The sequence below is a fragment of the Podarcis melisellensis genome (genome assembly GCF_964234715.1).
Source record: "Podarcis melisellensis genome assembly, chromosome: 6".
Classification (NCBI taxonomy): Eukaryota; Metazoa; Chordata; class Lepidosauria; order Squamata; family Lacertidae; genus Podarcis; species Podarcis melisellensis.
The window spans coordinates 75,594,556-75,618,876 of record NC_138538.1 but is presented as its reverse complement, the minus strand read 5'-3'; the positions used below and the strand labels follow the sequence as shown (position 1 = coordinate 75,618,876).

The 24,321-nt window shown below is 41.9% G+C and overlaps 1 protein-coding gene across 1 annotated transcript; it reads right to left on the bottom strand.

The window, feature by feature from the left end:
- Positions 1–668: 668 nt before the first annotated feature.
- On the bottom strand, positions 669–22,940 carry MFSD14A (major facilitator superfamily domain containing 14A). Its single transcript, XM_081916072.1, has 12 exons — positions 22,679–22,940; positions 13,767–13,862; positions 11,339–11,401; positions 10,191–10,318; positions 9,134–9,248; positions 8,463–8,681; positions 6,557–6,670; positions 5,711–5,782; positions 5,136–5,248; positions 3,617–3,714; positions 3,203–3,366; positions 669–2,102 (listed from the first exon to the last, which is right to left on the bottom strand). Exons 1-12 carry the CDS (start codon positions 22,763–22,765, stop codon positions 1,896–1,898), a joined length of 1,476 nt encoding a protein of 491 aa, XP_081772198.1. The 5' UTR covers positions 22,766–22,940; the 3' UTR covers positions 669–1,895.
- Positions 22,941–24,321: the final 1,381 nt, after the last annotated feature.

The window sequence follows — 24,321 nt, the reverse complement described above, 5'->3', positions numbered from 1 at the left end:
TGTTAAAAGAGACTGTTGCAGAAAGTCAGCTTCTGCCCATATTACATCTACCCCATGCTATAGAAGATGGGTCACAAACCTTTTTTGGACAAGTGGGCACATTTCCAACTTTGAGAGTGCTGGGGCTGCCACGGCAAAACACAATATGAAATAGCTACTTCTAGCAACTTTGTTACCCTTGGAAGACAGCTATATCCTATTGGTCCTGATTTTATTTAGTCAGTAGGGAATTCTTTCTACAGTATTCCATCGCTCCCCTCACCAAGTGCTCCGACAATTGTCTAAAGCAGATTTAAGAGGGGATTGCCAAATTTTCCTTCCCATTTTGCTGGCAGATTCTTTTCTATTAATACATAGTCACCACTGGATACTACACCTTATAGAATATGTTTACCTCTTCCTGGTGTCTCATACAAACAAAGCACAGGCTGGTGGTGCTTTTAAGTAGTAAAGAATATCTGCGAGTACATAGAAGAAGCAGTGTTACCATGAGAAAGGCATAAGCTCATCTACACACATGGCATATAGTCTTGTTTCAAGTAATTTGTTTTTTAAAAAAATCACTAAAATATTCAACTTTATTAACAGTGTATTTACATATTTTTTCCAGCTTTTAGTCAACCGTGGTGCATTAAAAAAGCTAAGCAATAACCACAGTACAAGATGAAAACATTTTGAACTATACAATACTTTATACACGTTTTATACAAAGGAACACTTAAATAATACAACCGGACACAAAAATATACATTTTTAGAGAAATTCACATCAGTAATTGTATAAAGCTCTCTCCTGTACTGTGGTCCTGAAACGGCAGGACTAATCCTTGGCTCTGAAGTGTTACTTGTGACAGTCCTGAAAGGCCACTATAGCGCAAGGATTGCCACCTCTGTTACCAGGCATGGCTACTTACCAGTCGCCACTCACTCTCTCTCTCTTTGCAGACTTCATTCACAAATAACAACAGAGCCAGAGAAGGCAGATCAACTGCCATTTGGCTTTAGCTCTGTACTTAAAAAGCTACCGTCGCTGACCAGTAACAGAAGTGGCAATCCAGCATAGACCACACCAACGTCTTCAAGGCTATCAGCTTAGAGTTGAGTTTGTGTGTTCAAGTGTTGAGGTCCTTATGCAAAACATCCAAAGCATAGTGGTATCAAATTGTATTTAGGAAGGTAGAGTTCTGGAGCCAGTAATAAAATCTTTTAGGCTCACGCTACCCACTAGTTTTAAGTACTACATACTGATATATACTTAATTAAAAGAATGAAAGAATTAGCAGAATAATGCACTTAAAGGAGTGTGTACTGTTCAGGATGTGTGTTCAACACATGATTGTGTTAGTAAAAATAAGGAAAGCCCGCCAGACACTGATTTGACAGTCCAAGGTCAACCCAGTTCACTTTTCTTGGTCAAGTGCATCTACATTAAGGCTTTGAATTTGTCTGACCCAAGATTTTACAGTTAAAATAAATGGGTACCCAAGTCCTGCTAGTATGTCTCATTGAGACCAACATGAAGAGAATAAAGCTTAACACCTTCCAGAAACTGATGCAAGAACACATGCCGATACCTTGAATATATATAATTTAGTTTCAAAATTAAGATGTAAAGATTTAATAAGTTTTTGTTTTTTTTTCACTAGGACATTATGGCAAAAAATCCTAGAGGGTAAAAAAAAAAAATCAAAAATCAAATAATTTAAGTTGTAACTTCTTTGGAGGATTTTCCACTTCCTGTTTGTGGTTCTTACAATTTTCATGCAAAGAGATAAAATTTCTTAAGACCACCTTAAGAAACGACACTTTCAATGGAAATGGAATGTGCATCCAGAACTGCAGGTGAGGGGGGAAAGAGAGTAAGAAACTCGCTCTAGGAGTCCTCGAGTTTTGTTGTCATACATTTGTGTCTTGTAATAAAGGTTCCTTGGCCTCTCCAGGGGCCTGTGGACTGTGCGGGTGACCGTGGCCACCGCAGTGCTTTTTCCAGTTGCTCGATCGACCATTTAAGTTGGTGTGTTCGGGAATAAACAAGGCAACAAGCAGAGCCAGTAATACGGAGCATGCTCCAAATAGGAATGGGGGACCAGGAATGATGGAGTTCTGCAAGGAAAAGCACAAGAGAAGCTTACCAAAAGAAACCACCACTTTTAGTCTGAATTGCGTTTCCCCTTTAGATTATCTTACGCCAGATGTTAGTGCAGCAAAGATTGGACACTGGGCCAACAGAGTTGCAAAGTTTCTTTCCCACCCTTCCTCCCGCTAACGTAAACGATTAGAGGGCACTGGACTTTGAGCCACTAAACACAAATAATAACCTATCATCTCACCCCGGCTGTGTGACATATTTAAACCCAAACTACAGAACTGCTCCAGATATTTGAGAATGCCAAACACAACAGGTAATCCCATATATGTCATTCAAAGTAGAGATGATGGCTACTCTATGCATTATTGTTGTTGTTGTTACACTGCATCAAGCATTGGACTTGCAAGAATAAAATGTTCACACAGTAGTTTGCTGGTAAAAGTAATACAAAATCTTTGTTGGCAAAATTCTGGATTTATCCTTGAATGCCACTCCCAAATGAAGTGTGCATTTATCAATCAGAAATCGGTCTTAAGCTGCATATGGGTTTTCTCCAGATACTGCAAAAGCACTGCACTTGCAGCCTCACCCCCCTTTCCAACAGCCCAAACTTCAGCAGGCAAGGTACGACACAGTTAACAAAATAAAATGATTTTCCAGCAGTGGACAGATGTGAAGTATTTTTTTAACTTGAGAATGGTGAAACAAATAACCTTCAGTATTTCCATGCAGTGAGGAATTGATATATTAAGCCATTTTGAGGATCAGATATTCTAAGCCAGGTACAAGGTACAGTATATTCTAAATGTTGTGGACTCCCAACTCCCTTCAGTCCAATCAGCATGAATGATGGACAGGGATGATGACACCTGTATGGTACCAACACAGGCTACCCATGCTGTAAGCTTGGTATTCGCAACCTCTGCTATCATGTACCAGAGAAGATACTTTTTAGAGCAACCTTCACGGATTCTGTTTCTGAAATGACCCTTAAGGACAAATCACACATTAAGCAAAGTCTACCACCACATACACACCTAAGAGGTACTTGTATGCAAGCAGTGAAATGTTTGCCCCCCTCTGTTAAAATATACAGAAACGCTGAAGACAATACCTGCTGCGAATGGTGCTGTGTGGCTACATTATCTCCCAGATCATTCTGAGTCACTGGAATTTCATTCAATTCTACATGGAAAATGTAGAATATAAAACCATAAAGTGCTGGTCCCAAGCCATTGCAGAGGCCTCTAATTCCTGTTATCATTCCTTGTACGACACCTGGAAAACAACAAAAGAATCAGCTACAGGCTAACAGTTTTCTATACTGGGGCCATACTGTGTGCTTAACAAATATTTGCCTGCCTTATCTGGTACAAACTGTCTGGAAACTGTCTCCCCACAATCCCGAGACTGCTAAAGACATTTTGATCACTTTTTACTAGTACTCAATGTACTTCTAAAAAAATAAAGCCATTTATTGGTTCCGAGAATTTTCCACTTCACGTGTCTTGTCTTATGAAGTACCTACCCTGTTGATCAGCATCAGCAGTTCGCGAAACAAGTGCACTGACGGCTGGAAACGTGATGCTAGACATGGCAGCAACAGCTCCTGCTGCCCACATCATCCTGGAAAAAAGTACGGATAAATTTGTCAAGGTATAATTCAGAATCACCTCTGAGAATTTCAGCTTGATATCACGTAATGCTGCAGGGAAACCAACCATTTGTATGACATGAACGTGCCTTTTTATTATTCTTATTTATTATTATTATTAGCAAAAAGGTCTCATCAGTGCTAATATTGCAAAAAAGGAGCAACAAATTAGCTTGAATAATGTATGTAAGATCTACATAGAAGACATCGGAAAACAAGAGCTTGTTACACTTCTCTGCGGTCATTGAAGGCAATACCCCCAGAAAGTCATACTCTCAGTAGACCAAATCAAAAGGCTTAAGTCATGACAACCCACTTCCTGGATCAGATCAAAGTTCCATCTAGTCCACCTCCTCTTCCCACAATCAGATGCCTATCAGAAGCCCACAAGCAAGATATGAGCAATGGAATTTGGAGGAATACTGCCTCTGATCCTGAAATATATATACCCATGCCTAGTAGTCAGTGATAGCCTTATCCTCCATGAATTTGTCTAAACCCCTTCTAAAGCTGTGCAAGTTGACGGTCATCACTACAGTACTGTGGTGTGAAACTGCTGGTACATTTGCCAACTAAGCAGGGTCTTGCATGGTTTCAAACTGGATGGGCAACTGCGTGTTGAGATTCCTGCATTGCAGGCGGTTGGGCTAGATGATCCTTGGGATCCCTTCCAACTCTACAATTCTATGGTTCTATACCTTCTTTTGTCTGTATTGAATTGTCCAACCTTCAGCTTTAGTGCATAGTTCTAGCATGACAATATGATTTAATCAGATACAACCCATGCATCTAGATGGGTGTACTCAGATTTAACCATTGTAAAGGTAAAGGAAAAGGAACCCCTGACCATTAGGTCCAGTCATGACCAACTCTGGGGTTGTGGCGCTCATCTCGCTTTATTGGCCGAGGGAACCAGCATACAGCTTCCGGGTCATGTGGCCAGCATGACTAAGCCGCTTCTGGCGAACCAGAGCAGTGCACGGAAACGCCGTTTACCTTCCCGCCGGAGCAGTACCTATTTATCTACTTGCACTTTGATGTGCTTTCAAACTGCTAGGTTGGCAGGAGCAGGGACGGAGCAATGGGAGCTCAACCCATTGCGGAGATTCGAACCGCCGACCTTCTGATCGGCAAGTCTTAGGCTCTGTGGTTTAACTCACAGCGCCACCCTCGTCCCTTTAACCATTGTATATCACCCTAAATGTGTAGCTCAGAACAGAGACATTATGACAATCATCACTGCACATCTTTAGAACACACTTCCCAATACTATGAATGAAAGCAAGAGAGATTTATGAGTCACATAGCATATATTTTAAGGAGTCTTCTAAATAAAGAACAGGATTCTGCCAATAAATAAACAAAAAAGCAACAGATTGAAAACATTACTTACCAAGGTTCTGAGCCAAAGCCATACCACGCAAGTTGCAGTATTTGAAATCCCAGGCCCAACAGGATGGTGTTTTTGTTTCCAATTGACCTCATAAGTAAACTCAAAACTATTGTCTGAGGGGAGAAAAATGTCAATATTTTAGTTAATGCAGTATAGTTATTGGAAACACCCAGGACACCTCAGAGATTTAAAAAAGCATTAGCTACAGAAAATCCTGGGTTAGTTCTCAGTGACCCAGGCATCTGATTTCTACAAAGCTGGAGACTGGGGACATGATGGGGGGGGGGGCGCAAGTGGAGAATCAAAGTAACAACTATTGTTTGCTTTCATCATACACATTTAGTAAAGTTGCACTGGAATGTAGAAGTTGAACTTTATGTACCATTTATACTGGGAAGCCCTTCATTTTCATCTTATTTTTGCTGTGGCTCCACAGATTATTTTTTAAACATTGGTGCCATAAACTTTAGTGCCTTACTTAGCTAATCACCAGTGACAGCCCAACCACCTCTGTTCTTGAAGATACTCTGCTAACAGAACCTCTACAGCAAACCAAGATTGTCAGTTATAGTTACCTGGGCAACAATGGAGAGAATCCCAAGGACTGCTATAAATGCTGCAACACTTTCTGGTGAAAATCTCATTATCTAAAGGATAAATAAAAAAACATTGGATCATTTTTACGTTAAGCATAGATGAGCGTGTCGAACTGTGCTCAGTTCACATGTTACCTCTCTAACTAAAATATTTCATTTACTAAAATACTGAATATAGCTAGCCAACTCCATTTAAAGGCAGGACAATTTTTTAAAATGTCCCTACAATGGTACAGGGGATGCAGGTGGCGCTGTGGTCTAAACCACAGAGCCTAGGGCTTGCCAATCAGAAGGTTGGCAGTTCGAATCCCCACAACGGGGTGAGCTCCCGTTGTTCGGTCCCAGCTCCTGCCAACCTAGCAGTTCAAAAGCAGGTCAAAGTGCAAGTAGATAAATAGGTACCGCTCTAGCAGGAAGGCACACGGTGTTTTCGTGTGCTGCTCTGGTTTGCCAGAAGCGGATTAGTCATGCTGGCCACATGACCTGGAAAAACTGTCTGCGGACAAACACCAGCTCCCTTGGCCTGTAAAGCGAGATGAGTGCCGCAACCCCAGTCGTCCACGACTGGACTTAATGTACAGGGGTGCCTTTACCTTTACAATGGTACAGAGGCCTGAGTTTCAGTCAGTTCCTCAGCAGAAAGTGAACGTGCTTCTAAGCAACGCAAATGATTCCACACAGCACAGAATAAAAAGTGGTTTGCCCCCGTCAGGCAAAGCTGACAAGTCCTAGCAAATGAATCTATCATCAAGTCATTCCGGCTTGATCACCCCTCATTTCTGTCAATTAATATTCCACAATCAAAATAATTAGGCAAATGCTTACCTGTCTGAGGTACAAGAAAAAGCTGGAATACTGTCCTGCCTCAGGGAGGTATGAGAGAAAGACTGTTATGCAGATTAGCAGCACAATGGAATCCTGACCAACTTTCTTCAATGACTAGAACAAGAGGGGAAAAGGGAAATGGTCAAGTATCATTTATAGAGTCCATGTGATGTAGTGGTTAGTGTGTTGGACTGGGACCTGGGAAAGGAGAGTTCAAATCCCCACTTGGCCATGAAGGCCACTGGGTGACCTTGAGCCACTCACTGCCTCTCAGCCTCACCTACCTCACAGGGTTGTTGTGGGGTTTAAAGAAGACTGGGGAAGGGGAGAACCATGCATGCCACTTTGAGCTCCTTGGGAGAAATAGGCACAATAAAATAAATATATGTTCCTTGCCTCACGGGAGGACAGTGAACAGGGCCACACATATGGAGGGGTTTCTGCATACATGAAGAGATCTCCACAGGAATGCAGGATAAAAGATGAGTAAATTTTAAAAGGGGAAAAAAACCTGAAACAGCCCAACAAAGACCTGAAATTCCACTGCCATTCAGGAGCCATAGAATGTTGAAGAGAGTTTGAAATAAACAGAGACGGAGAAAAACTGACGGATGAACACCTAATGCCTTACCCTGGGTGGGCAATTAGGGTAGGAAATGTGTGCCTCCCCCAACCCAGCCATATTTTCCCTCTCTCTAGAATTTCTCCAGGACACAATAAGGTTTTGAAGGGTTATATCCCCATCAAAACTAAATCCTCCCCAATCACATGGACATATATGGTCTGAAGCAAATAAAGGGATTTTCAGAAATCGGTTTATTACTTTCATGTCTCCATTCTGGACCTTCATAAAAAGCAAGGAGGCCAGCGAGGACTGAGCTTTTCTCGTATAGCTGAATTTCTGTCCCTGCCCATTTAATAAATGGACACAATTCAGTCCTGGTGTAGCCACTTCAGCTGGGACACACACTACCCACCCCATAGCCGTTCATTCCTCTCCCGGAGTTCAAGAATGTGCTCATGTTGGAGCCCAAGTTCTTTTGTCTCCTGACCCTGCCCCAAACATTTTTACAGTAGTTAGTGAGCCTGTTCCACTTGGATGGGAACTTCCATATACAGTGGAACCTCTACCCATGACCACAATCTGTTCCAGAGGCCCATCCTGAAGTCAAAACAGGTTGCTAGGAGAGGTGCCGTGGTGCACAGGTGGCGATTGTCTGCTTCTGCGCATGTGCGAATGGCGATTGCCCTTCCTGCACATGCGCGAATGGCGGCAAACCTGCTGGTTACTTCCGGGTTTGCTGAGGACGTTGGGTGACATGAATGCGAACGGAGGCAAACGTAAGAAGAGGTTTGACTGTACAGTCGAACCTTGGATCCCGAATGCCTTGTAAGTCAAACTTTTTGGCTCCCGAATGCCTCAAACCCGGAAGGGCTTCGGCGGCTTCCAATTGGATGCAGGAGCTTCCTGCAACCAATCAGAAGCCGTGCTTAGATTTCTGAACGTTTTGGAAGTCAAACAGATTTCCAGAACAGATTCCATTTTGACTTCCAAGGTACGACTGTAGTTTCTTAAGGCAGTTGGGGACAGCTAACTGGCTAAAGAAAAATCCTGCCTAGACCTACAAGCATGACTCTGGAAAGAGATTAAGTAAGCAAAATTATATGGAAATATAGACCAGCCAGGCATTTAGCCGCAGACCAAGTGTGTTTGCGTGTTTTGAAATTGGGCCACCCCACACCCTCCTAAAACATTAGCTAAGCAACCAATTGCAAAAAGCAATGGGGTGAAATTCCAGTACAGACATGCTCAACAAAACATTTACTGTTACACATTAATAAAAACTCCAGAGTTTCAAAGCACACCACAGCACCCTCTGTTCCAAACGTTTAAATACATTATTACCGCAAATGGGTCAGCTTGTTCCCAAGAAATGGGTGCTCCCCACGACGCAGGCCTCATCTTTTCTGGCAATGATTCAGGTACAGCAACGAGGATAAAGCAAATATCCAGCAATGCAATAGCTGTAGCCAGGACCACAACCAGGCTGTCTCCGTACACACGACCCAGGTAGGCACCAATGGCAGGACTGGTAACTAAACTTGCAGCAAAAGTTGCCGAAACCTATGAATGATAACAGGGATAATATTTTCAGTGAGTAACCACATCCTCTCTTTCTGATGTCAAGAAGGATTCAAGAAAGTTGACAGGTGGGGGAAAAAGAAAAGAAAGTTGACAGAGAAATAGAAAGCATTTAACACAAAACATCACCATAAGTTTTGATAATTTATAGACTTAATGATCATGATTTTCCTATAGCAACTGTTGAATGTTAGGTAACGGAAGAATGACTTAAAGTTATGAGTAAGAGTAGCAATAGATTGTTCTTTCACAATACAGAAGATGTAAAGATTCTTCTGATAAATAGGAACAGGAAGCCAAGACCGTAGGATGCTAATCAAGAGGAACCCAATTAGGTGCATGTACTTCCTGTAACGTGTTACAACTCACATTAAAAGAATTCTAATTACTAACGACTGTTGTGTTTAAAACATTCAGATAAACTACACACATACCAAGCCATACGCCATGCTCCTTTCATGTTCTTGGGTTATATCTGCTACATAAGCAAACACCACTGAAAAGGTCACTGCAAAGACTCCAGAGACAGATATAACAGCAAAGTACCACCTAGGAACACAAAAAACCACAGTAATAGTTTCTTAAAGGGATAGTTTCTTAAAGGTAGTTACAATTAACAAGAAAAATCCTAGCCTGGGCTGGAGAAATACAGCCAAATTTTCAAATAAATATTAAAACAGCATTTTTTTGACAAACCTTTCCGCAATATATTAGATTTAAAAAGCTTTCATATTTGTTTTATTTATTCAAAGTATTTATAAACTGCTTTTTAGCTAAGCCCATACAATGCACACAGAAAGAAAAACATGGGTTATGTTAAGCACATTGAATAGGTGCATTTGGCATACTTTGTCAGAGTGAACGTCCTTGAGTCATAAAAAGTGAATGTTTCAGCAGAAAAGGAGAAGCAAAAAATGACATATAACTGGTCATTCCAGAGACGCTCTGCACCAAAAACTGTATAGGACTCATTCTTGTCTAAAAACCTGAGGAACAAGAAATTGCAGAGTCCCATGAACCAAATCTCTGCTTCAATAAAGCCTAGGGACTGCTGGAAAGCCTAAAGCATACCAAAAGGCAATCTCCAGCACTGCCTTGAGAGCAAAACAAGGAGAGCAGCCAAGGACAGCTTGTCTATGTCATTCACAATGCATTCATTGCTAAGTGAGCTGGCACTCCGCTAACAAGCACCATCTAGCTTTGCACAAAACACAGTTCAAGTTTTGACATTTTGTCGTCGTCTTCTTCTTTGGCGATCACTCATAGCCGAGTAAGATTGTCTTCCATAAACACGGTTTAAAAATGAGTCCGTAAACGACTGTGGAGACCAATTCTGGATCCACACGTCCTTCCACAGTGGGGACATGGGTTTCTGGGCGGGAGTCAATCACGATGTGGATTTGCCAACCGTGCTGTTCTTATAATGAAAACCAAGCACACAAGACTAACATGACAGACGTATACAGGCAAATTTTAAAAGGGGACACTAACCATGGACTGATCTTCATTAGTGGAATTGGTGCACAGGTAAAAAATACTGTTAGCAGCAGGAAGGATTTTCGGCCCCAAACGTCAGACAGAGCCCCTATCAGAGGGGCGCTCAGGAAAGACAGTAAGCCCTGGGAAGTAAAAACAATGAAGAACAATGCACACACTGAAGGCAAAAAGAAGAGCTGAAAGGTTTCACATCCTGATACATTCATTTAAAGCAGTGCTTCCCAAATTTGGGTCTCTAGCTGTTTTCGGACTACAATTCCCATCACCCCTGACCACTGGTCTTGCTAGCTAGGGATGATGGGAGTTGTAGTCTGAAAAAACCCCAAGTTTAGGAAACACTGATCTAAAGCCTTTTAAAAAGAAATACATTCACCTAAAACCTACTTTAAAAAAAAGAGAGAATCTGCCCCTTCCTTGAAATGACTCACTACTCTACAGCAAGCAGATTCAGTTAATAGGATGCCTATAACACAAAGTGCAGGATAGGGCTCATATGGATGTCTCTTAGCCCACCAAAAACATAGGTAGCCCGACAGTACTCCTTCCAGTTTTGGGAGTCGGCATTGCAAAAGCAGGCTTATATACCGTGGTTCACTAGGTGAGAACAAATCAGCTGCAGATAACCCTCAGCGTGTTCCAAATAAATACTCGCTCAAAAATATATGTTATCTGAGTGGCTCACAAAAATGATTAAAAATGCATTATAAACTTGTTCTTTTTGATAAAGAAAACAGGAATCATAAAACTGAGAAGCCTATATCACACACACACAAGTTGTTTAAAAGGCCTGGGTTAATAACACATCTTCACTTCAAGATTGAACTAGAACATTAGGAATCCCTGTCACTACTGGAATTTAGTAACACCGTATCTTGAACTGAAGGCTATGATCTTCCTAGAGTTTTGAGAGGATTCTTAAAGGAATGATATGAAATACGTAGGGTGAACAAGAATTAAATGCAGTCTAACTTTTGGCTTATCGTGTTTGATCTCCCCCTAAATTCACAACGTCAGGTATAATCCTGAACTTGTATAGAACAAGGCGGAATAATTGAACCATTCAGGTCTAATTTGCAGGCATCTGATTTATGAATGAATCATACACTTCAATAGAAAACATTTAAAAACTAGGCTGGTCTTACCTTTACTCCTTGGATTAGGCCATTCATTAAAAACGTATGTTTGGGAAAGGTTTCGTGCAAAACCTGTGAAACAATTACGCATGTGACATATTAATGAAGGACACCTAAGAGTATGAATACTCTATTTAAGCATAAAAAAGTTTCAAAGTCCTTAGCCTTCATTACCACCATCACAGTTTACTGAGACAGAATCACTTCCCTTCGTAGCAGAAAATGCTCACTGCTGCCAATATTGTAAAAAGCTTATCACCGTTTGTTACGTGATTTTTCTAAGAAAAAAGGAAGAGGGAGAAGAAAGACGTTCTACAGCTAAGGGCCTGCAATACCTGCAGCGTTCTGATGCGATAGAACTGTATCACTCAACATGGGAACTGTTTCTACCATAAAGACCATTGCAACTGCTGATGCCCACATTCGTCAGAAATCCCAGTGTGGCATGGTGTTACTTGGCAGTGTGGCAACACTACCATCAGTAGCTTCCTTTTGCCCTGACTTTTGAGATACTATGCCTCTTTTTTTAAAGAGTTTCTAGGTTTCTGCATATGTGAATTCAGATAATGCAGAAACACTTATATTGTACTTTTTAAAAAATGCAAATAGTGTATCAAACTAATATAAAATGTGATTATGACTTTCTTAAGGTTCTAATTATATTAAAGAAAATAAATATCTAATGTATCAAAAGAAAAAAATATTATTACTCTGAAGAAACATGAACATCATGATATAGCATCATATAATGGAAAAGAATTATGTAGTATTAAATTGTAACTAATTTTGTTATTCCAATATTAATTTTTTAAAAAGGCTTATCTCTCTTTAAATCCGCCTGCTTGCTGGTTGTTTCATGCATTAATTTGGTCATTAGGAAAAATTCCCATATATTCTGTCCATTCTTTGAAAGATTGAAATATTTTCCCTTTTCAGGGTTGGACAATGGATAAACTTGCCAGATGTTAACAGACTGGCAAGCTAACTGCACTTCTATAAGTACTACTTCTGAGTTTAGTACACACAGAAGAGCAGTTTTAGGAGTATTTGAAACATTATATCCGATAATTTCCTTTATCGTGTTTAACACCAATTTCTATTTCTATTTTTACACAATTAAAAAAAAAGTGCAAGTAACCAGTCAAAGGTTTTAGAGAGCTAGTATAAATTATTCTGGTACCAAGTGCAGTTTTTTTCTGTCATTACATAACAGCACACAATAAGCTATAATGACCATGCAAACACAGGAACATTGATGGTCAGCAATTTGTTTACTACCTCCATTATCATATTTGCATACACGGCACTATTTGCAGTTGTTTGCTTTTTCTGCATAGAGAATTTGGAATTGTGCTCACATTTATATCATGAGGCACTGAGAAGGAAAGTCTGACTCTTACTGAGGGGTGAGCTAGGAGAAAAGAAGTCTGAAGAGACAGAGGGGGCATGGATACTGTGCATGCTGCAGAGTTAGAACTGGCAAAGGAACCTTTAGGAAGACCTTTCCCTGAAGATATTACAAAATTCAAAGCCACCTATCCACATGCAAGCCAGGCGTTGCTAGCATGTTTCTGGCCAAGACAGATTCACACTGCATCAAAAAAGGGGAAAGTGAAAGAAATCAGAGCAGAGCTGCCCTAGGAAATTCTAAATGGGTGTGTGTTTTGGAATTGAATTTACAGAAACACAGCCTCTGCTGGACTGTTTTAGGCTTTCCATACTTCAGAAAGTTAGCAGTGAAATAGTGCAATTACTTCCTTCTCTTATTACAAAGCTAAAATTGTATGTTCAAAGAGTGTTTATTTTTACCTTTCAAATGCAAGACAAGCCAGTTTACTTGGATTACAGGAATATTTAACTGAGAACAGAACATTTACTTGAGGACAAATATCCCGGTCACACTATGTCTCTTGAACACAAACCGCCCCATTTCAGTTACATATTATCATCAATAACAGCATTTTGCCAGATACAGAAATAGCAATAAACCACAATAGAACACTTAAGAATATATTCAGAATTTGCTTTTAGCATGCATTAAGTCATCTTAAGGGGAATGGCTCTCTCGTACAGCCATACACATAACCTGCCAGTCATGCCAAGACTGAACACATTTATCTGACGGCAATAACTGTTTACTCTGTTGCGTATTTCCAAATAACCATGCACTGTTTTATGCATGATACGGATGCACAATCCCCAACATCCTAAACTGTAGTTGAGCAGTAAGAATGAGTAACCCATCTCACTCCTCCTCCTAAATATTTGCTTGCTGATTCAATCAAACCTCAGTTATTCCAAAACAGGGAACAGTGATTTAATGTCAGTTTACTAAACAGCTTTAAGTACCAAGGAAGGGAGGAAGCAGAGAGAGGAGTGGGAGTCAGGTCTAATCCCTTGTTAAAATACAGTAATTAAAAAAAAGAAAAACACTTACCACTAAGGTAGGTGCTGTCAGAAGCCCCCATGCAAAGAATTCCAGAAATATTACTATCACAGCATGATAGACACTAGGTGAGCCTATTCCTTGAGGCTGAAAGAAAGAAATATAATTGTTACTACATATAGCCCAACTAGTCACATATAATTTCCTCACTAGCAAACAACAGGGAAGAGGTGGTTAACTGTGGCCTCAGATGCTACTGAACTTAAACTCTCATCAGCCCCAGCCAGCAGTACCAATGGTTAGGGAAGATAAGACTTGCAGTTCTTTTACAGTTTGCAGTTGCTTGCATGCATGGATGCATAGAACTTATGTCTCAGGTATTCTACCCACCCACCCAAGCAACCAGGAGAGATTTATAAAGTGACTTTGCTTGTTGACAAGATAAAAGTTTGTCACATTCATGCATAAGGACAAAATGGGGTTTGGCCAATTATAGTTTGCTCTTAAAGGAGGAACAAAATGTATGCTAGGATCCTTGATTAAGGGCAAATTAAGGACAGGTATTCAGACAAAATGGAAAATCAACGGCTTGCTGGCCACTTTAGGAAACCCCCATGTGTGAGTAGAGAAGGTACATGAGCCCAAGACTCAACTTTCCATGAGCATGTAATGGAAAAACCACAGTCTGAATGCATCAAACTATTCATACAATTTTTCAGTAAGCATTTTCATTTCCATTACGAAAATCTATTTTGACTCTTGTATGATTCCACTATAGGTTTGAATACTGGTCCTCTATTCTCTCAGGTCAAGTGACATTCATGACAATGGTGCATGTTCCAGTTACCCATCCTTACATTACTAGATCGGTGTTTCCCCAATTAATCCTCTCAAAAGTGTGCTACTTCTTTCTTTTGCAAAGAATTTGCATACCTTCATGCAAAACCCACTATCCATGAAAATGTATCAATGACAAAGTAACATGCAGCCATAGTATTGCTTGAACAAATCAAAATGAGAGTATCCAAGTTTTCAAGTGTGGCCAGTGGCATAGCGTGGGTTGTCAGCACCCGGGGCAAGGCAAATAATTTGCACCCCCTAACCTGTGGATTTGCGCCCCCTAACCCTAATCCCCAGATGCTGCGCCCGGTGCGGCCGGCCCCCCTGCACCCCCCATGCTACGCCACTGAGTGTGGCCATTAATTGCATAAATGTATTGGAAAACTGCCAGAGACCTTTGCTAAAATGGATGTTAAGGTTAAACGCCTTACTGTAGCGAAAACTCTTCAATATAGAACATACTACTGTTAAGCCAGCGGCTTATTGTTGGGCACTACACCCAGAGACAATCATGTAGTGGGCTCATTTTGGTTCTCTTACTTACTATATCTCTCCCAATAACTCTGCATGAGACCACATTTAATTGGGATTACAAGTGCAATACATGTTTGAGGGCATGGAAAGGTTGATGCTAAAAACCTTAACTGCCACAGGAATTCAATTACTCCTCAAACTAAGCTCAAATTAAGCCAAGAATGAGTACAGATCTCACAGCACAGTTTACACCTTTGTACTGTAGTACACACAAAACCAAAAAGGAATATTTTAGTGTAGCACTACTTTTTTTTTTTGTTTTGGTCCAAAACTGAGCTGAATTTTGCATCAAAACTCATGTATGGAAAAACAATACCCTGCCAAGAGTTGTAACTGCCAGAGTGCTTCAACATTTCTCCAGAGGCGCTCCTGGCACTGATGCCTCTGCGCTTGCATTCTTTCTGTGACTACAGAAAGCTGGGGGAGGCGGAAGAAATGTAACTGGAGGGTTTGACAGTCTTGTTCATCAAGCTAAGATAGATGATCACCTGGCTGGGAGGCAGAAAAAGTCTGCATGCCTCTGCCACCCCTTGCCAGCTGCAATGTGAGAGAGAATGGAGGAAAGTTAATCATTTCCCCATTTTTTTTACTGAGCTCCAAACATGATCTCTAACTTTAATATTGTTTCATCTCTCTCTCTCTCTCTCTCTCTCTCACACACACACACACAAATTTCCTATTTAGCAGCTTTACTTATATGCAAAAGATTAACTTCCCCTCCCAATCTTTCAGCCAATTAGAAGGGGAGTAGCTGGTTGTTTCAGTTTCTGATTCCCCATTTTTCTTCTTTTTTGTCTCTCCTCCCTTTAACTTTGGGTTTCATTTTGTACTTGGGAGTTTATTAGGCTGAATTTCTGAGCCTCTTGTTCAGAACTTAAACCAGAAATCAACCACTCTGGAATATAAAAACCCCACTTCAAATAGATCAAGTCACATTCCTTCAAACTGGCTATCTCCCACTCCCCCAAAATAGGGGCATGTTCAGAGGAAATGTTTTTGGTCAGACACCAAAGCCACCAAAAAAAATTGACACCCAAGTACACACACACACACACACACACACACACACACACACACAGAGAGAGAGAGAGAGAGAGAGAGAGAGAGAGAGAGAGAGTGGCAGCAGCCAAGGTGTTGTGGCATTTCCTTACATAAAATTATTAAGGCTCCTGCATCTGTACACTGCATCTTTTATGGCATTGTGACACATCTATAGCACTCAGACCACCAGCAGCCAACTCATGCTGATATGCTTTCCCAGCCAAGCCAACAGAGGGGAGGATTTCATCTGCAGCTACCCTCAGGATTTCATCCTTTTCCCAAAAGGACACGATGGAACAGTGGCAGATGGAGGGGAAAGGGAAGGAGCAGTGCTTCAATTCCTTGTAATTACTCATAACAGACTTGGAAAAAAGTTAAGAATCTGCTGCAAAGGATTAAAACATGGAGTGTAGAAACTTTTAAAAAACAACAGTACTCAAGCTGCAGTAGCATCACACAACTTCACATTTCTAAAATTCTAGAGCACTTTCAAATACAATCAAATGCTTAACCACATCCTGTCACACCCAGGAGCTGTATTAGCATGCTTCCTTAAAATGGTGGTATGAACAGTCGGAATTGACTGAATATTACAAACGGGGAAGTACAACAAAGATGAATGACAATGAATTAATGTTACTTCCTTTTGGGGGGGCAGTATTCCTTTCTTTACTTTCTTTTACTTTTTTGCATTGACATTTTCTTGAGTAGTGTTAATTCACATTATGGAACAGGAAAACTAGTCAGAACTCTGTCACTTATGTACGTTTTCCTCCAGACATATTTTACAGTACTTCGTGATGCTTGGAAACATCCACACAGAAACATTCATTTATAAGAGCATCTGACTGACCACATTGCTTTTATATGTAGATGCAAAAGTCAGCTATGTTTGCAAGCAATTCTGCAACTTCTCATGAAGGCACCCAGGCGTTAAATATGCAGCTGAAGACCACAGAGCACCAAACACATCGTAACTACTATACCATTACGTACAATCAGCACAGAAGGGCAATTACATGCTTCCCTTGAGGGTGTAAAGTAGTAACAGCACCTCCTCATTCTCCACAACAATCTTACTCTGGGCTGGAAAGAGCACGACAACACTCCTTATCCAAGGGGAAAATGCACTGTGATGAAGCAATATTGTTCTTCCTACATATGAATACATGAAGTTGCCTTAGAGTGATGTGTGTTTTAAACCATGATTTGCCATGCGTGCACTGATCATGCTCACTTTGCCCATCTCCCTACTTGCACTGGAGAGAAACAAACCACGAGCCCTGTCTTCACGTTCCATCCAAACCATGTTTTGGTTTTACTCCAAACCACAAGGATAAGCAAAAGTTTGTTCTTTGCTTATCAGCCATGGTTTTTTTGGAGCAAAACAAACCACCATCCCTGGTTCAGATGCAATATTAACCCAGTAGTTGTGGTTTGTAGAGTGTATAGCCTATGCATGTTAAGCCATGAGTCAAAACATAAGTCTGTCTAGTTCAGCTTTCTCCAAACAGGTGTCCTCCAGATGTTTTAGACTATACATACAGTGGTACGTTGGTTGTCAAACTTAATCCGTTCTGGGAGTCTGTTTGATTTCCAGAATGGTTTGAAAACCAAGGCACAGCTTCCAATTGGCTGCAGGAGCTTCCTGCACTCAATTGGAAGTCGCATCGGACGTTCAGCTTCCAAAAAATGTTTGCAAACCGGAACACTCACTTCCGGGTTTGCGGTGTTCTGGAGCCAAAACGTCCAAGTACCAAGGTGTTCAACAACAAAGGTACGACTGTAACCCCCATCATTCTTGACTACTGGGCAATAGTTCAAGAGCAATGCTAAACCAAGGTTTGACATTACGTGCAGAAACCTCAGTCTTGTATGCTTTTTCCTACTCTTCTGTGTGGCCATTACCTCTTTCCTTTGAGATTAATCCAAGAGTAGAAGTAGGTAATTGTGGTGCCTGATGGAAGGGACCATGTGTCATGGACTGGTTGGATGCAAAGGAGTGGCAGGATGAACCAGCTGGGGAACCACTAAGGGAAAAAGGCTCAAAGCATAGGGAATGGTGGTGGGATGACATGAACGGTCAGAGGGAGGTGGTGTCAGAAACGGGGTTTAGTGAGCGGGGTGAATCTGTGGCAGAGAAAAGTCCAGAATCAGAGGCAGAAGGGTGGCCAGGAGGCAGAGATGAGACAGGCTGGTGAAGAATCACGGGTGTCTCCCCCTCCTCAAGGTCCTCTCTTCACCCAGACTTTCAGAACCAGATGAGGCATGAAAGAGAAGGAAAGACAAGCTGCACACAGGGACAGTCTCCAATTGCTTGCAAGAAGCACTGAAGAGGAGAAGACATAGGTGGCTGTGGGGAGGAAGGAACTTTTAGTCTCAGCAACTGATTTCATGAAGTAAGATGCTGTGCTGAAACTGTCCAGTCTGTGAAAATAATGCTTTGCTAATACACAGTTATCTCCAGTTTTAAAGTGTGTGATTTACTGACTGCCTGGCTTTGCAGCAGAATGTGAGCCTGAAAGTTGAGATAATCTCTTCCACCTAATAACCAAAAATGATTTGGTGATTCATGTGAACCACCACTATCAGTAGCTTACCAAAGTCTAAGGCAGAGGATTTTCCTGTCTCTACTACCTGAGATTCTTTAAGTAGTGATTCAGAGGTCTGAATCTATTGCCAAGCTAGGGCATGTGCCTTGGGAAGCCGTGACAACCCTGCCTCATGTCTTATAATAGGCAGTGCTGCAGGTGCCTCAGTCATCCCTTTAAGGATGAAAAAGGTGACTTGTCTGCAACAGCGTACCTACTCTCCTGCTGGAGAAGAGCATTAGGTCACAATTGGCAACTACTCCTTTCTTAGCAATAAAAAGGCCACACAAGTACCGACCTATTACTGAAGCACCTTCAAGGATCAAGAGGAGTAATCCCCAGGACAACAAACATTTCAAGTACAGATTTCTGGAGTAATTTATAAGGCACCCTATGTTTTGAAGTTTCACATACATTTATGTTGAACTGGAACTTAGAAATCTGACCTGCAATAAGGAGGGTGAAAGTGACAACTATGAAACCTAAAATATTTGTTTTCTAGTGTGAGCATTTGCAACAGTAATTTGACAAAGGGTAGGAATTGAGCAGGAGCTGGAGGAAGATAAGTTTCACTGTAAGTTGTAAGGAGACATCCACTGAATCAAAGTCAGGAAATGAGACATCACCTATTAAATCAGAACTCAAGCCTACTAATAAGTATACATCCTTTCTCAACTTTGTTTCAACATAACCAACCTCAAAAATATGAAGCAGTCTCTCCTTGAAAGCACAGGCAGTTCACAGAGTCCCCAGAAAGTGAACAACTGTTGGATACCCTCCATTCACAGTCTTCACTAACCTGGTGCCCTCCACAGGTTTGGGACATACACCTCCTGTGGCCAGGAGTAGTCTAAAACATGGGGGGAGGGCACCAGGTTGGCAAAGGCCACTTTCTCAAAGTTGCTCTATACAGTGCAGCACAAGACAACACACCTGTGCTGACTACTTAGCAATTTTAACAATAATTATGTAGGTGGTGTTAAACATTCAAGGGAGCAACTTGTGCTTTAATCATTTCTACCGTAACATGAATACAGTGTCTCCGCCTGTGTCCCTTTACTATTGATACAGCAGATCCCACTCAATTTTAAAAAAGCTAAACTACATTGGAACAAGTTACCTGAACAAGAATAATCAAGATATACAGACTGTGTGCCTTCCTAAGTAGAGAAATGGACAGAGCATTGACAAGCATGTTTTTTTAAGAAGGACAGTGAATTTTACAAGCAAGTGAGGCTGCAACAGGTGCTCTACCTACTTTAAGCACTATTAACAACATAAGAGTAATCTTCTGAAAATATATAGGATATAAATAAAATGAACATGGCAATGGCGGTAAGCTGAAAATACAGTTAACTGCAAGTAAGAATTGTGGTGTGGAATTGCAAAAATATTGAAATGCTTTATCTTCAACAATTCTGTACTATTATTCCCCTTTTAAAAACGGGAAACTCAGAATTCATTTAAGAAAATGTATCTTCTAAGCTTTGTTCCTTCAGTGAAAAGTGTCATTCATTTGAACCATCATAAATAACTGTGTAAATTGATAACACATGAGTTTGACTAACAGGATTATGGCATTCAGAACTCTGAGTCAAAGCTCTTCATTGCCAATTTGCACAAAACATTTTCCTGCATATGAAGAAACATGCATGACTTTCTCATGTGCAGAACTGTGAAGAGCACATCTGCAAAAACAAACCAACCAATCCAACAGCAGAATCCAGAATAGCTGCTCACACCAAGCTGCTCACATGAAGAATGTAAACAGGAGGCCTGTCCCCAAAGACTCGGGTTCCCTGATGTGTGTGTTCCTAATTGGCCACAACTCTTTAAAGCATATCTATTCATGGTTCTACACGCTTTACATATGTACTGTTCACATTTTATGTGTGAATTATGAAAAACATTGGTGCGACCACAGAATGTGTTAAATGTAAAACAACTCCGAATTCATAACCGAGCAGGAAAGTCAAGCCAAACTCAAATCAAACATCAATAGGCTATTATCAGTTCTCTGCCATAAATTCACTCTCTCTTTGCTCAAGTCCATAAACAATAGGTGGCTAATCTTTCCAGCCAGTTGCTGCTGGACTTCAACTCCTCCCATCCCTCGTTACCTGTCATGCAGGCTAAGGTTGATGAGTTTAGAAGTCTAACAACATTTAGGGGATCACAGGTTAACCACCCCTGCCTTAAATACATAACAAGAACAGGCAAAGCTGGATTCCAACCATAGTGTTAAAAATGTAAAAATTGCAATCACAAGCTTGACCAGTAGAGTACAAGAAGATAATTGTGCATCTGTTACTTGAAGGCTCTAGAGAAGGAAACACAGTGTGTGTTCATGTGTCTATGACAAGATGATCTCCACGCAGAAAATACATTTAAAGCATGAAGCTATCCATTAGCAAGAGATGTACATAAGTAGCTTATAAACAGGGTGTGTTAAGGTGTGGGTGTGTGACTTGCTGTAAATGGCAAAGCATAGAAATTAAAACTAAGTTCAGCAATTGAAGCCCCCTAGGCCAAAGCTCTTGATCAAACTGCCAATCCAAGGATAAAGGTGGATGTACCAGCATCCCATCTGGGGGACTGGCAAGACTGAACTAGAAATACTAGTTGCCAAGAAAATGATCTATTACACAGAAACTTCAGCATCCTTGCAAAATTACAAATGCCTTTGAAAAGTGCTCTACATCTTGTGACAGAGAAAGCTGTACAGACATTAATTTTGCGTTCCCCTCCCCCCAAAAAAGTTTCAGGGATGAAAACAGGGACATGCCTGTATACCGTGAAACATTCAAACCAAGATTACTTCATCAGCACACATTGCTGAAACAGCCATATATTTAATATAACATAGTACAGAGCAGGCATCCTACACCGGCTGGAGGTGATGCACAGGTGAAACCACAGCAGTTTCCTTTAACAAAAACACCTGACTATGCTAAATAGAATTTGCAATCTCCGGGTGGATCTTTCCTTCAAATAGTGAATTCAAGCAGCTCAAGAGTGTCCATCACTATGGAAGCACAACAGGTCCACCCAGAATAAAGCCAATGATTTCTGCACCAGCCAGGAGATCTCAGAGAAAACATATGTTTGTGAATCAAAAGAAGGACGTGCCCTTTTCCTTCCACGCTTTCCAGTATAGTGATTGTGTGTATGTGTATGTGTGTGTGTGTGTATATATATATATATATGCTTTCGTAGATTTTCACGGGTACAGGAATGTAGGTTTTGGTGTCCTCGGGTGTCTTCCCGTGTAAAAGTTGGGGTGTCTAGGCGAAACGTCGCCTAGACACCCCAACTTTTACACGGGAAGACACCCGAGGACACCAAAACCTACATATATATATATACACACACACACACACACACACACACACACACCATATAGTATATCTATAAGGATTTCTGAACCAGAAGCCCCTCTAATGATATATAGGACAGCAGAGGAAAGAGAGAGGAAGCTGTGCTCCCCACCTGAAATTCACCTCCCTCACGAGGCCCGATTACAACTTTTGTCCCTGAGGAGGGACACACCTTTTAGGGAGCCGATTGTGTGACAAGCTGGTTTAGTGTAACGGGAAGCCCAAACCCACTCGGGACCAAAGGACGGCGGAAGGCAAACTCGCTCTCTAGGGAAAGTGTAGTCAACCAAGCTCCTTCCAAAAGCCACCCTTAACATTTTCCCACGCAGAACCAAAAAGAAAAAAAGAAAAAAAAAGGCCCCCCTTGGTCCAACCGGGGCAGTTGACCCATTCCGCCTTCAGTTCAAGACGACCCACCAAACTCGTTGGGCGGGCAGGCGGCGGCACCTGGGCCCGAAGCACGCGGGCGAGAGGCCTGCCTGGTCCCGCGGGGTCTCGCGAAGCACCCCCCCCCCTCGCGCCCGGTCCCCTCAGGGCTCCGCTCCCCTCAGGGCCCCTCGCAGCCGCCCCCCCCCCTCACCGTGCCGCCGTCCTTAATGATGATCTTCTTGGCCAGCAGGATGCTGCGGTTGGCGGCCCTTTTCTTCTTCTTCCCCGCCTGGGTCATTTTACCATCGTCCTGGAGGGCCGAGGGAAGGGCGGGCTGGGCAGCGAGAGGGGCTCGGGGCGGAGGCGTCGCGTCTTCCTCTCCCGGCAGCGGCCGGGACCTCGCTTCCTCCAAGCGACAGCCTCCCTCTCAGGCACCCGCCGGCGCCGCCATCTTGGAGACGGGAGGAGGGGAGGGAGGAGGGGAGGGCGGGGCGGAAGGGGAACAACAACTGCGGCGCCGGCAACAGAGACTCACATCACGCGATCACCCGATTGGTCAGGGGGCCCTGCACGTGAGCCCCGGGGGCCTCGCCCCTAACTCCACCCCCTTCCAACACAGGGCGGCGGAAGGGAGCCAATCGCTTTCGTCGACGCTAATTTTCGCGCCAGCCCCGCCCAACCTTCGAGAGGTTCACGCGACGGGACGCGAGCGTCGCTGGGGTGGGCGGGGCTACGTGACTGGCAAAGCAGGGCGTGGCAGGAAGGAGCCGCGTGAGGGCGGCGCGTCACTCTTCCCTTTTCTAGCTCTGTAGGCAAGAATGTGCCAAGATTTCATAAGTTAAAATGAGGCTGCGGTCTTATTTTATCATTATTATTGCTTTTATTTTTATTTTATATACTGTGATCTTTTTCTGTGAACCGCCAGACTTCTGGGTATAGGGTGGTATATAAATTCAAATGATAATAATAATAAATAATAATTCAGAGTTCCAGTTTGAAGAATTGGTTCCTGATATTGCTTTCCCGCCCTGAGTCTCCCCTGCCTGTGCCCCCCCCCGTAAGCCTTCCTTCTTTAAATGGATTGTATGTTTTGGATTAAAAGCAGGAGTACCAATGTCCTAAAATAATAATAAACTGCCTTTTTTATAAGTGGGTTGTATGTGCAGGTCTTTAAATGAGATAAAACAAAGCAGGGGAAACTACAGATCTTCATGCTCTCCAGCAGGAAACAGCATTCACCAACATGCAAAGCGATTCTCATACTGGAAGCAAGCCCTTCTCACTTCCATTTATTTCACTCCTTTGCCAAGGATAGTCAAGATGTTGGTTTTTTAACGACTCAGAATTGGGTTGTAATTTTAAAAACATTTATTAGAAAAGCTTTTTTTTTCTTTTTTAAGTGACTTCTGCAGCAAGCCAAATGGAGCTCATCCATCACCACCTTTCATGCAGACAACAGTTGCCCAAAAAGCTTCTGCAAACTTTGGCAGACTTCTCCCCACTCCCTGGTCCGAATTTAAATTGGAAGGACACTTTCCTCTTTCAGTCTTAAATATTTGCTTTTAGTGTGTGTAAAGAGTAAGACTCAGCTATGCAAAACTGCTATGATAGGATTTGGAAGGTTGTGCTTGTAGGCAAACCAACACAACATTGTGGAGAAGTCAGGGGTGATATTACCAGAGATAAATTTTATGATAACTGGTCTCCATTCATTTCTTTGATTAATTCCTCAGTAGAAGAACCTGGACCACCTTCTGTTCTATATTTATTTTGAGATATTTACTGAACTTCCAGATTTTTATTTATTTACATATCATGTTGACCAGTGGCGTAGCATGGGTTGTCAGCACCCGG